The 14,966-nt window shown below is 29.8% G+C and overlaps 1 protein-coding gene across 3 annotated transcripts in view; it reads left to right on the plus strand.

The window, feature by feature from the left end:
- The window catches only part of LOC111041567 (annulin-like), a 44,940-nt gene extending 30,322 nt beyond the window's left edge, over window positions 1-14,618 (plus strand). For 2 of the 3 annotated variants that reach the window (XM_022325870.1, XM_022325869.1), the window contains exons 5-11: window positions 2,221-2,450; window positions 2,574-2,748; window positions 7,935-8,073; window positions 8,195-8,464; window positions 9,360-9,439; window positions 13,476-13,620; window positions 14,378-14,618. In XM_022325870.1, the coding sequence (XP_022181562.1) occupies window positions 2,221-2,450; window positions 2,574-2,748; window positions 7,935-8,073; window positions 8,195-8,464; window positions 9,360-9,439; window positions 13,476-13,620; window positions 14,378-14,591 (1,253 nt within the window). In that variant the 3' untranslated portion in view covers window positions 14,592-14,618. The remainder of the gene's footprint in view (window positions 1-2,220; window positions 2,451-2,573; window positions 2,749-7,934; window positions 8,074-8,194; window positions 8,465-9,359; window positions 9,440-13,475; window positions 13,621-14,377) is intronic. The other variant, XM_022325868.1, reaches the window with a different exon arrangement.
- Window positions 14,619-14,966: the final 348 nt, after the last annotated feature.

The following is a 14,966-nucleotide window of genomic DNA, read 5'->3' on the forward strand; positions in this document are numbered from 1 at the left end:
ATAAGAGGATGGTTAGTTTCTATTGCTAGCTTAAATTTATTGTGGCAATCCTTATCTTCTGTAAATACTAGGCAAAATTATGTTTTATTTACGAACAGGATCAATCAAGATTGTCTTGAGAACTTGTTTTGCACGTTTAGGCAGAGACAAGGAAATAATTTCAATCCAACTCCAATACAATTCTATTATTCATTTAAAAATATATTTTTCATGAATTATTTTAAACATTCCAACAATGCTAATTGCCTGCAAGATTTTGATGACATTCTATATAATATTCAAGACCCTACCAATTCTGAGGTTCAAAATATTATGTTTCCAGATAAAACTAAATTTAAATTTAAATCTTCAATACCGGTAACATCTGTTGATTATCGGGATTTAGAATTGCCTGATCAAAATATACCAACTTATATTTGTGGCTATATGATTAAAAAATGTTTTGAAACTCATATTTGCAATATTTGCTTAAATTATGCCAAATTTCAAAAAAATTTAGTACCATCCTTTTTATTTTCTTATTTTAAAGCTTATGAAAATTCTGAAAAATCCACTTTTGGAAACCTATCAATGCCACATTCAGAATTTTATAATTATATAAATAGTTTAGAAACAGTGTTTATTAATCGTTTCCCTGTATTAGCAGCTGAGAATAAAGTAGGTGAAAAATTGAAACTTAGTATGGTATCAATTTACTATTCTCACCCGTGTGAACATTTTAATAAAGACTATCTTTTAAATTTATTCATACGATTTAGGATTATGTTAGAATTTTGTTTTTAGTATAATTTAACTGTAGTTTTTTTTCATCTACTTGTAAATGTTTATATGTTGTGTAATTTTAATAAATAAACAAATTAATTAATTGGAATAAAATAGTGTCTTTTTATCTGTGAACAATATTTTTCGTAAATTATTGTATTACAATATTTTTGTTACTCCTATTTGGACCTACTGCATCGCGCAGTAACCAATCAGATCCTGTTGTTTGGAAGTCTATTGTTATAATTTTATTATTCCGAAGTGCACTATCTGGTTTCATTTAATCTGTGGTATTACTGCAAGTAAGTTGAGTTCTAAATGGTCGAATGCATCTTACCAGTCGTATAGTATATTGACAGGTTATTTGCGTCCCGAACGTATTGAAATTAATGTACCTTATTGATATAATTTTACAAAATTATAGAAATCAATCAAAAAATGCAATTACATTTATTGAAACTCAAATTAGCAAATATAACAACATATAAATGTTCCACTTGCCCGTGTTTATTATTAAAAATATGTTTGCTAAAAAATGTATATCCCATATTCTTACAGCGAATTGAGTGCTTTATGTCACATATTCCATGCTTTTTTATATCCAAAAAGTGCTAAGTCGAAAACCATGTTTTAGTGTCCAGCAGGTCAGATAACTGTGATGCAAACAGTATATCAGGTACCTATGCAATTTATCTGGGGTGAATTTCGGATCCGACTAGGTAGACAATGTATGACAACTATGCTCATTAAATATTCATTTGAAGCGTGTGTTTACCACAAATAGCCGAGTATCCAATGGCGACCATTTAATTAATGAATAAAATATTCTTCGCCCTGAATGAACAACTATAAAATACAGCTCTATATGGTGTATGTCAGACTGTCTTAGAGTACTGTAGTTCACAGGCAGATCGGCGTCAGTGTATTTTGCTTTGTGAAATAATATGATCTATAGATGAACAAACGCAATTCTCGGAGTGGTTTTGGCACTTTTAACAATCAATAACATTACTTAATTGAGGACATGTAAATGCGAAGATTTTATGAATGTTTTTATCTCATCTACCAGAGTGACCAATGGTAACCATTGATATAAAAGAAAAAATACCAATTTCAACTACTTTTTACTATTATTATTATAATCCATAACTAATGTACAAATTTTGATTTCCACCGTGGATCTCAAAATCCTTGTAATTTTAACAAAATAATGACACGGACTAGACGCTATACCATCAGTAAAGCCTTCTTCAATAAATGCAAAGAGGATTTTTAAAATCCGACAGTTAGTTCCAGAGATTATCTCGACCATACATCTTATAAATTATAAGTCGTATTTTAGACTTTTAGATCACATTTTAATGTGTGTGTAATTTTTTTATAATATATATGTATTTTGGGTGGGCATTTAATTCAATTATTACGTGTTATAAACGAATAATACATATTTTTGTGCAGCGGATGAAGTTTATATAAAGGACGATGAGCTGCGTGAGGAGTACGTGTTGAGCGAGGAAGGACTCATGTGGCGTGGAAGTCACAGCAGGCAGAAAGAGGTCATGTGGAAATACGGTCAGTTACAAAAGAACATGTTGGAAAGCAGTTTTTTGTTATTGCTAAAAATCAGGCGATTAGCACTTATACACTGCAGTGAACCAATAAAAGTATCAAGAAGCCTATCAGCCGCAGTGAGTAATATTAATTATTTTTGAAAATGATTCCGAAGCTTGTAAAGTAAAAACTTTAAGAACCATATTATACTTTGGTAAGTCACTACCGTTGTGTACATGTTCATGGTTTTTTGTTCATAGGTCAACGCTCCTGATGAGTTGGGAGTCGTTCAAGGCAATTGGACTGAAGATTTTTCCGGAGGCACTGCACCCATTAACTGGCTGGGAAGCGTAGATATTATAAATCAATTCATAAAAACGAAAAAACCTGTTAAATACGGGCAGTGCTGGGTCTACGCAGGAGTACTTACCACAGGTTATTACAAATTATTATTATTCATAAGTATTTTATGGTAAGATAAGTCCCTACTTCAATCAGCGACGTACAATTAATTGTATTATAGAGGGGGATTTAAAAATATTTAACGGAGTATAGATGAGGTAAATGGTAATGATTAAGGTCTGGATTTCAATACTTAGAGCATATTTTGTTGGTTGATCTTAACAAGGCTTTCCAAGTACACAATTCGTTTCACACAACCAGTGTTTCAAACATAACAATTTCATTTTGCATTTTTTTTTTTTGCAAATGTTGACGTTTTTTCATTTTTATAGCATATGTTTGTTTAAAATGTTTTAATGCATTTTATGTTCAACGTATTATAAAAATTTAGCGTATTCAAAATATTATGTAAAGATAAATGGTTTTCTTGATATTTAAGTTGTTTTAACTTTTAGTTTAATAAGTTTATTGGGTTTCTCCCTACACATTGTCAATCTTTATTGTTTGATTCAATTTTTTTCTTATCTTAATTATTGACTGTGGAGCTTCACCCGTACTCGGACATATAACAAACAATTAGTCAGTTTGAGTTAAATCGTGGTCATATTACTTAGATTTTTATTTTATTTCGTACATTCAATAGTGTTAAATATTGTATTAAATAATACCCCCAAAAAAATCATTTACTTCTTACTGCGTAAGCGAATTCGGAAGAGTAGTCTTTACAACAAATGGGACTATTTTACTTTGTACAATTTGTAATACTTAAGTTACTCAAAAAAAAAAAATGTTCAGCAACATAATCAAGAGAAAAACAAAATATTAATGAATTAACATGAAATGAAAAAAAGAAAAATAACCATAACAACTTTTAAATGACATATTTGACAATGATAATTATTAGTATAACAAAGAACTTTGTTCGGATATGCTATCTGCGAATATTCCATTCAATAAATTGAAGAATAAATTATTTTGCAACATTTAAGAAAAAAAAATGTATGGCATTTATAAGGTTATTATTGTGGTAAAATGTATTTTTTAAGGGCTGAGTTCCGAAGCTTAGTAATGATGTATCCAGCAGATCTTTTTGAAAATTAATGAATTTTGGGTCATCCGGGTAGTGTAAACCAAGTGCACTCATGAAAATGACTTATGTTCTAAATTACTATTGCAGTATTGCTAATTGGTACGATATAATGTCACTCTTACTGAACAATCTTGTATATTATCCTCTTCATGCACGACTTTTTAGATTTTCAAAAAAAAAATCTCCTATATAGAATTTGGGCCATAAATAATGAGAAAAATAGTTAAAAAAATCTAGGACCAACCCTTATGTCGTGAAGATAGATTACAACCCCGTTATCATATGATACCTCTGTGCATATTTGGAACAACTTTTTTTTTAAATGCATTTTTATAATTAATACATTTTAAATTTTGACAAATTAAAATTATTAAATACACATTAACTATATACTTAAGTTAAATATATTGGGTAGGAGGGGGACATGCCCCCTGGAATATCTAGGATATCTACAACTTGAATAACTATAAAGATGTTTGTATATTTAATGTAATCCAAACATAAAATAATAACAATTTGTATGAAATAAAAACAATATTTTCACAGCTTTTGAACATACCCTGTATAAAATAAAAATTAAATCTTTCACAGCTTGTGATTATAAATAGATTAAGAATAATAGTAATACAATTAATATATGCATAAAATAAAAAATATGTTACTAACAAAATAAAAATAAATGAAAAACTTCTTTCATACTCTGTATAAAATTAAAATAATAACTTGTAATATTTCTTATGAAGATAATATAATAAGAAAAATAGTAAACAATAACTAAATTGCACAAAATAAACATAAAAACAATACTAAATGTTACCCAACAAATATCAAAACAAAGTAAAAAAAAAAATATTATAGGTCATTCTTTATTTTCTATGGAAGTCTTCCATGCACTCTGGACAAACTGGAGTATCACATTTTTTACAAATATATCTAGTTCTTGATTTGCAATATAAATTATGACACTTAGAAGCTTGAGCTTTTGTCGTTTTACCAGGATAATGTTCCTTACAATCATATCTTATTTCTGAAACAACAATGGAAACATTTTTTTTTTTTTTGGTGGATCAGATTGTAAGGAAGGCCTGCCTCTTTTTGGTGTATCACATTTTCCTATTTGGAGCATGGTCCAAACAATTGATGCATTAAACTGAAGAAGTGGTATATTTTGACAATTTTCTTTGTATATTATCCATGAGTTAATTATACTAATATTCAAAAAATGAAAAAAAATCCTCAAGTACCATTTTTTGTTCTTGAATCCATGAGGGTAATGAGCAATCATTCTATCCATGAGGTCCACACCCCCCATGAATTTATTGTACTCCTGTATAGTAAATGGACGAGTGACTTCAATTTTTTTCTTTTCCTTCCTATCATAACGTGAAGTTATATCTTCAGGACTAGCCCCAGCATATGTCGATATAGTATGTACTAGTTTAGTATCTTTCCATCGTACAACAGTCAGATTGTCATCAGATGTGGCTATTGAACAGTTACCTCTTTCTAACAATTTATCTTTGACTAGGTAATTTTCAATTCCAGTTACTCTATTCAATCTTAGAGTACCAAGGACATGTATGTTTAGAGACTTTAATTTTCTTAATAGTGGAACAGTAGTAAACAAGTTATCCATAAAAAGTTTATGGTTTTCACCATGTATTGAATGACACAATTTCAAAACTGTATCACCTATTGGACCAAAAAGTGATTTTTTGTCTTTCGAGGCACCTTGATATAGCTCAAAACAATGTACATATCCATTGGTTCCGGCTTGAACCCAAATTTTAAATCCCCATTTTTTAGGCTTTGATTTTAAGTATTGTTTTAATGAACTCCTACCCTTAAAAGGAACCATCATTTCATCAATGGCTATATTTTGACTAGTTGATATAGCTGAATGAAAAGAATTGTGTAAAATGTCTAAAACAGGTCTAATTTTCCAAAATTTATCAGTTACTACTTGAGGTTTTTCATAATTGTCTACAAAATGAATAAACCTTTTAATTTCGGCAAACCGGTTACAAGTCATAGCATCAGCAATAAGGTTCATTCTCAACCCCTCTTGAGAAGACCAATACATTCTTACATTTGGGTATTTTATATATGTCATTGCTATGTTGATTGCAAAAAACACTTTCAATTCTTTTATAGATAAGTTGAAATTTTCTTTTCCATTTTGAACAGCATATTTTATTGTTTCAGTTCTTATTTTTTCAAAAAGAGATTCAGTGAATAATTGTATAAAAACAGAATAAGGAGTAGTTTCTTTTACATTTATATTAATTAATTTATTGCCAGTAAAAGTAGGTATGGAGTTTGTATGATTATTATCCCTACCAGGAAACCATTTTGTCTGTTTTGTATTTTTTTTCTTGACAGGTAAACAATTATGTTTATTATTGTTAATTTTTAGTAAAGTAGATTTTTTAAACTTAGTTTTACTTTTAGAATCGGTTGATGGAGTTTTTCTTTTTTTATTTGTTAGTGACTGAGTGGCTATAGGATTTAGAATTTGGTTAGATGTTTGTGTGGGTGAGACTAAATTGTTTTGAGTAGCAACATCAGATTTTGGTATAGTTTGTTTGCTAACATTACTATCTGTTTGTGTTTGGAGTATTATGTTATTAAAAAAACTATCAAAATCATGTACATCATTTTCGTCGATTATTACAAAGCCATCAGGCTCATTAGAAGGATTATTATTTTCAAACCTTATATTATTGTCCATATCCCCTAAGAAGTTAATAAATAAAGAAGGCAATAAATTTAATTTTTCAATATTATCTTCCTGGTCATCATTTTTGTTTTTATTATTCTCAGCATCACTATCATCGTCTTCACTATCACAAAAGCTGACTTCTGAGTCACTTGGTATTTCAAAGTCCAAGAACAACTCAATTTCATCGTCTTTCAACTTCTCCATTTATTATTACTAAAATAAAAACAAATGTTATATTACCTAGGTAATATTTTTTGTTAGTATAGTTGTAGGTACCAATTAAGCACAGTTGTATCAAATGATACCGAGTATATTACCTCACAATAATAGATGTCAACGATCAAAATTGACTCTTACATGTACTTTTACGTGTATCTTATACAAAAACAAACCTAAAAAATATTTTTTGATGTAGCTAAAATATTTTAACGATGAGATATAACAACAGTTTTGTCGGTATATTTTGCGTATTATCAATACAGGAGGTTATCACACATGTGACTAAAAATTCTCATATAGTATGAAACTATGAACATAGGAACGAATATTATGAGACGGCTGTTATCAAGTGTATCATATGATATCTTTATACACAAATGGATCAAAAATATTTAACAGCTGCTTTATAAGCGGTTTAAATTAGTTGCGGTATCATATGATACCTACATGCACGAAGAGGTTTTAAATAGAAATTAATATAATATAATGAACAAGAGATAGGAAAGAAGAAATCAACTATAAATTAAAATAATATTTTTATTACACCGATATGCCGGTACAATAATAGTCACACACATTAACGCATCCACATTTCACAGGCCTCAACACTAAGACAATTTATTAATAATGGTAAATAATATTTAATATCTACACAGAAATAGTTTGTTTGTAAATAACAAATGTCTATTTGTATACCTCCTAGGACGAAAAAATAGAGTTTTTGTGATTCCAATATATTTGATAAATACTTTATTTTATAGGCACTTAACAACGGCCATATTTTTCATTCTAACCAGTTCAAAAAAAAATGTTTTATTTGGTCTTTGGGGGGATTTATCGCGAACTCCACTTAATTTGTACGCTACTGACTTCAATTAATTATCTCATCGCATCACCGCACACATTATTTTGTGCGAGCCAAACACTAAAACAGTTGCTTATTACTGGTTTATACTCTTTTAATATAAACTATTAAGCAACAAACGTTTCAATTTCAATAATACGTTTACTCATTTCTTAGTGTACTTATATTTGGTGTAATGGTTTTCAACTAATGAGTTTTGTTGAGGGGTATAGGTATATTTGATGTTAACTATGTACATAGACAAGTTTGAAAATAAATTGCTATTTGTGTATCTTTAACCTACAAATTACACATCATATAATAATTCTTGTGTACATTTATAGTGTGCAGAGCTATCGGAATACCTTGCCGTCCGGTGACTGCATATTGCGCAGCTCATGATACACAAAACAGTTTGACGATCGACTACTTAGTCGATGATGACGGAAAAATAATAGAAGAACTACAAACTGACTCTATTTGGTTAGTACTAATTGTGTAAATAATATTACAAGAATTAAAAGATAGGTTTATTATACACGTCTTACGTACCTAGAACTAACTATAATGTAACCACCGTGTCATGTACGGCGGTTAATCGCAGGAATTATCACGTGTGGAACGAGGTTTGGATGGCCAGGCCCGATTTGAATATTTTAGACCGGAGCTGGCAAGTGATCGATGCAACACCTCAGGAGCTGAGCGAAGGCCAGTTCAAATGCGGCCCAGCAAGCGTTACGGCCGTCAAAAATGGTGACATAAGAGCACCGTATGACACTGCGTTCGTGTACTCCGAGGTGAACGCAGATAAGGTGTACTGGAGATACTATGGTATATCTCAACCGATGAAACTATTGAGGAAGGATACGGAAGCGTAAGTCTTGTCTATTCTGTTCGAGCACAACAGTTGAATTTAGTGGTGATATAAAAGGTATAAACTTAAGGCAACGGGTTTTTTTTAGAGACATTTGATATAGCTCCTAGATATTTTAGCTATCTATTATAATCTAAAAATCTCTTTAAATACTATACTAGTGAAGGGGTAGTCAATATTGTCTCTTAATTTATATTTTGTGAACATATTTTCTGTAGATAGTAAAAATGGATCTAGGTATAGTGAAAAGTAATAGAGCCTAATTTTTAACAAGTATGTTACCTCTTAAATTCTTCTTATTATTAGTTATTTCACTTACGCATATAAAAGTACGACCTTCAGCGGCACACGCTCATGTTTAAATGGGAATTCCGAATATATTTAACAAAAAGTATACTCACTTCACTATTCGTAATAAAAAAATGTATAATTAAAAATATCCCAACAAGGATTCGGCGCGGGAAGTTCACCAACATCCTTCCTTATTCCAAATTGCTCTGTGCTACTATGTTCATTTTCATATTAATTAAATAGAAAATATAATATAAGTACCTACAATCCTACATTCTATAACCCATAAGAAATGTATGTATAATATAGTAATATAGTTTATAATTGTATGGTATATATTAAATAATTATTAAGCACTTATATTTGGTACTTTTGGTAATTAAAATAAATATATCTATTAAACTACAATACAACTTTGTGTAAGTATACAACTAATTTTTTTGTAAAAAACTAAGAGTTATATTGAGAGAATAAAACCATGGTTGCCTTTTTTTCTTTAGAGGGCTTTAACTAGGTACACCTGTATTTGCACCCAGCCTTTCGCAGAAGCATAGATCATTAATTTGTATTCATGTAAATTTTTATTTTTATTTATCTATATCAGAATCGGCAAACTAATCTGTACGAAAGCGGCAGGAAAATGGGAACAGGAAAACATTACGGACAACTACAAATATCCTGAAAGTACGTAACACTTATGCTTGCACTATATTTTGTAATGATGTAACATTAAATATTAAAATATTTTATTTATTAATTAATATATGACTACTAAACCAAAATACAGAATGATAAAACTGATAGCATAATTGCATAAAAAGTTAACGTTCAAAAAAACATAACATTTTATAATCATACTACAGATTGACTTATGCATTTGTTGCATCATTCGCATCACTTAGTGAAATCAATCTTTTCATAAACTGGGTGTCCAGATAGATAGTGAAATTTAACAATTACAATTATATTTTGTCTATAAGGTTGGTTAGTTTTAAAAATTTGAGAATTTTCCTGTTTTGGTCCAAGCATTTCATCAAGAGTTTCAATCAAATTGAGATTGGTTGGTTCCTGTTCGTAAAAATGCCATTTTGTTATGTGTTTGACTGTGATCTGTGTGCTGCAAGCATCGCAGATGGTAGGTTCCCGATGTAAATGTATTACTTGGTTACAATTGCATTAATGCTAAGAGATTTTTATTTTATTTACAAATAAAACGGAATATAAGAGTATAATAATAAAATATATAATATTCGAATAGGTATAAGTCTTCTAAAATACTTCCAAATTAATACTGTAGTCATCTTCTGGGGTTACCTACATTTGTTCTGTGATTCCTATATTTCTGACATCCAAAAAGTCTGGGCAGTTTACTTCAACGTTAAGTTTTTTTATATAAGTTCACTTAATCTAATTATTGAATTGAGTTCTTCTAAACTCTTCATTGCAGTTACTTATATAATTTTTAAAAGTAGAAATTATGCCCTTGATATATATTTTAACACTGTGAAAATGTCTTCATCTTGTCCTTGTAGTGAATTACTGATAAGAAATGTTATACTGAATTAGTGATACACTAGATGAAACTAGATAATACAAATATTGACAAAACAAAATCAGTTACCAATAGAAAATACTCTAGTATGTTGTATTTTGTTGAAAAAATATTGTCTTCCCATCGTAAAATTTCAATTAAGCATCTTCCATCTCTAATAAGGAATTTTTGAACTGTAGAATACTGTCGTGTTTTTCAATTCAGCGAATTTCACACAACCCAGAAAAAGTTGTTCAAAGTGACAAATTATTTGTATGTTCAAAATTACGTTTAGCAGGGACATGCAAAAATTAAATTATTTCTTCTATAATTCCTATGCTGTTAAGGACATCCGTATTGCACCGTGGATGACTTTAAACGACTCAATTTTAAAGCATGATTTGAGCATTTACAGTGAATGGTATTTTCTGCATATTTTTGGATTTGTTGCACAGCACTTCGAGCTGTTGATATCATTAGTGAACATTCATCAGTGCCAGTACCAACTAATGTATCTAAATAGAATCCAAAATCTTTTAACGATTTCTCCTAAGTTTTCTGTAATTTTTGGTTCAGAGTGCTTTTCATTACCAACACTTTCATTTACCTCGTTAATATCTGACAAATATCCTTAATCTTTGTCAAATATATATAGTAAAAATCTAATAATATATTTATGGTAATGCACAAAACCTATAAACTTTTCTAGATCTGGCCTTTGAAAATATAACGGATATTTAAAATTTTAGTGATTTGTGAAGTATTAGATACATCTGTCGTCTCATCAAATACAACACTGTAATATTTTGCTTAATTTAATTTAAGTTAAACTTAAATGACATTACGTTGCACTGGAATGAAATGTTTTTAAATGATTTTCAAGCACACGGTCACCAGAATCAACAATACTATATACATTATACAATACTATATATTTCTTTAAAATTACCACTATTCAGCACTGACTCATTTTTTCCTCCAAACATTTTTCTACTATAATCTCGATGATCATGTTTTTTGTCCCAAAAATATAATTCCTTGATATTTGGATAGTTATTCATAGTTCTTCGGTTGATGACGTTGGCATGTTCATCTAAAATTTGTGATAATTTGTCAATCATCATGGTTCTCGCGTCATCTAGAGTGTATTCGTTATTGTATTTTTTGACATTATCAAAATAACTGCGAGCACAAGGGACAAATGTTGGAACTTCAAAAACAATTTAATGAAAACATTACAAAACGTTAAGTAAAATCAAAAACTCTTTATTGCTAACAAAAAGTCATACTTGATAAAACCATAAGTGTGTTTTCATGAAAGGGACGAAAGCAAATGATTTTCTGACTGTTTACCGCGGCTTTAGATAGTATGGTTACAGTACTGTGTATTACATTCCACAGGATGTTTATGACCCACAAATGTTCTTCCGTTATCCTCTAATTTTATATGAGATTATTCATCGTCATCTATTAGTTTGCTTATAACACTTGACAGTTTTAATTTTACAAAAATACTTAATGTTATTTTATTCATATTATACTTTACATTAAAAAATACTTTATAATATCTTTATTATTTTGGCATTTGGTTAGTATTATATAAATCCGCTGAAATGCTCTATAATCTTGGATATTTGGTGGAGAATATTAAGGACCCATTTTTTATCGTTTCGTTACGTAACCAGTAAAGAACGAGTACCCTCTATAGGACTAGAGGAATAGACATTTAAGTAAACGGTACACAGTTTTGACATAAAACTAATGATTGATTTCACTAAGTGGATGCGACGTATGTACCGTACAATTGAAACACTTATGAACTTTAAAGTATCATAGAACCTGATATATTTGGGCTACATACTTTATCAATACATACAAATATTGATCTCTTTGAGTACTACAATTATGTTTATTCAAAATGTTGGTATTATTAACAGACTATTTTATATATTTTCTAAAATACTCAATTTATAATTATTAACAGATGGTTTAAACAGAAATATCTATGGTATTTTCGTGTGTACTTTTATTGATGAACTATAAGGACTAGAAATTATACTAGTATCTTTTCTCCAATGACTTTCTTTAAAAGGGGAAATTGGGAGGCTACAGTGCCACCTTAATGATTTGTCTTATCCTGGAGCCTAATTCCTATAGTCCTATACATATACTTAATATTTTATCTACGGTCCTATAGTTATATGAACGTTTTATAAATTCATGCAAAATTCTTATAACAAAATTATAGTTTAAATAATTCACCACGAAGTTCAGTGTGGTCCGTCAATTTATTCTTCCACACAATATCCGTATAAAAACCGTAACAGGATAAACTTTCTTGAAAATATTTGAATTCGTAACTTAACTAATAGCTGAATGAATTAAACTTAATCTTAAACTATTGTAGATATATTTTTAAATACAAAATAAATATTACAGGTTATAAGTTAATTGGTTATTGTTAATATACAATATTATTATTTTATCAAAATAATAGAATTAAAACATCCCCAAGCAGTTAAAATATTGATACAAAATTTAAAATATGTAATACATTGTATCTTAGTACCACGGTTTAAGTATATTTTAAATGGTGGTTAAAACTACAATTTTGTTAACCTTCAGCCTGTATATTTGTACGCATATAAGATCAGATATGAAATTCTTACGTAGTAACCACCCTCATTCTATTCGTGGAAACGGGAGTCATAGATATTCCATATTTGAAATAGAATGAAAAGATAAGCTGTGTTGATTAGGTATTTTGAAAATCATTTTTTGTTATTTTACTTTTATGAGAAACGATTCTGAGAGATCGAAAAACATAATAATAATCATACCAGATTTCGAAATAATTTAAACTTTCGTATAGGTGTGGTCGACTAATGATGCATGTGGACAGTTACTTGCACTTGCGAGTGAATGAAAAGGTTTACTATAACGCAGTCAGATTACACTGCGACTATCGTCCGGATTTGTAAAACTTTCATGAATGATAATTGTTTTTTATTTGTTTCAATTATATTTCATATTCAAATAGAGAAAATGAATGAAGTGTGAATATGTTTGTTTAAAATAAGTTGTTGGTAGATTTTCATTGGAAAACTTTACTGATGAATTTGCACATCACAATGATTTTCCTGTAAAATGTTGATAATTATGTGTCCTTTTAACGGTTTTTTTTTCTAGAGTCAACTGAAGAAAGAATTACTATGCATAAAGCGTTAAAGCAAAATAATAGCATATTTAGCCGTTATTATTTGAATGAGGATTTCAATGAAATCAAATTTGATTTTGAGTTAGTCGATGATATTATCGTCGGAGAAAACTTCAGGTTTGAATTGAGTTATTTTAATTTTTTGTATTTTACTTTAACATTAGTTTGTACCTTTATGAATTTTAAATGTAAATAAAAATCAAATAAAAAAGTAAGAACATCTGAAAAATTCTTCTTCTAAATGTTCTAATAACAAATTAGTGTTTTGGAAAAACAAAAAAGTAACATTATCATAATTTTAAAAAATGTTCAGGCTACTGTAAGTAAGTTATTGATATTAAATAATAAGAAATAAGAAGAAGATATGGCAATACTAGTAATACTACACGACAGCTTTATAGATAATTGACGGAGTGGGCAGACTAACGGATGTTGCCTGACAGCCGACCGACAAAAACTGGTCGGCACCTACTACGTTTCTCAACTTGAATATAGTTTAGTACTTACAAAAAAAAGTAAAATGTAGTACATACCTATAGTAATAAAATGTGTACCATTTATTATAAAATAATGTCACCTCACAGAGAGCACTTTGGTTTGCTCTCCTCAACTGGCTCGGGTAGCGACGACTAAACCTTGAACTGCTCCGCCCCACCGTCTACCAAGTCACGACACTGATATTTCGACTAGATTTAATATAACGGGGCCCGGACATCAGACTGAATGTACTCACAGACCCTTGCCGGCCTTATCTTTTGTATAATAATAATGATATAATATGATACATAGGAAGTGTATAGTCCATACCTATATGATAAGAGAACACCAATTAAGCTTACGTAAATCATCAAATGTTTTTTTTAAATACTTTTAGGGTCGCGGTGAGGATCACGAACAAAGGCCATAAAGATTACACAGTAAAAGTAATATTGCGGGTCGACACGGTTGATTATACTGGTAAAAATGGATCACTCGTCACCAAAGTTGAACAGCAAAAAGTAGTGCTTCACGATCCAGGTAAGCACCAGGCGCCACGACAATATATAAAATGTTACTATATACTAGATACAATTATGCAACATAGGTAAACAATGAAGCAAACACATTGTTATGAATTTGCATGACTAAGATCAGAATACGCATATGGGAAAAATAAAAAAAATGATTTCATATTATAGTTCAATTGGTGTATTGGAATAATAGTATAGGATAGAAATGTAAAATGCGTTGATTTTATTCATAGACCTTTTACCATGTTTTTTATTACTCTTTTTTAAACGAGAATGATCAGTCGACCAGCTGATTTCTCACCAACCGCCCTGTGTTAGTATGATCACGCAGTTCTCGGCGTGCCAATCATTCCACGATACAAAAAGTGAATGTTCTATTTTGAGATAGAGTATATTCAGTGCCGCAGAAACCACAGAGCGGGTGGTTCATTGCACCAGGGCCCCACGTTTCAT

Source organism: Myzus persicae, unplaced genomic scaffold, assembly GCF_001856785.1.
Source record: "Myzus persicae strain clone G006 unplaced genomic scaffold, MPER_G0061.0, whole genome shotgun sequence".
Taxonomy (NCBI): domain Eukaryota; kingdom Metazoa; phylum Arthropoda; class Insecta; order Hemiptera; family Aphididae; genus Myzus; species Myzus persicae.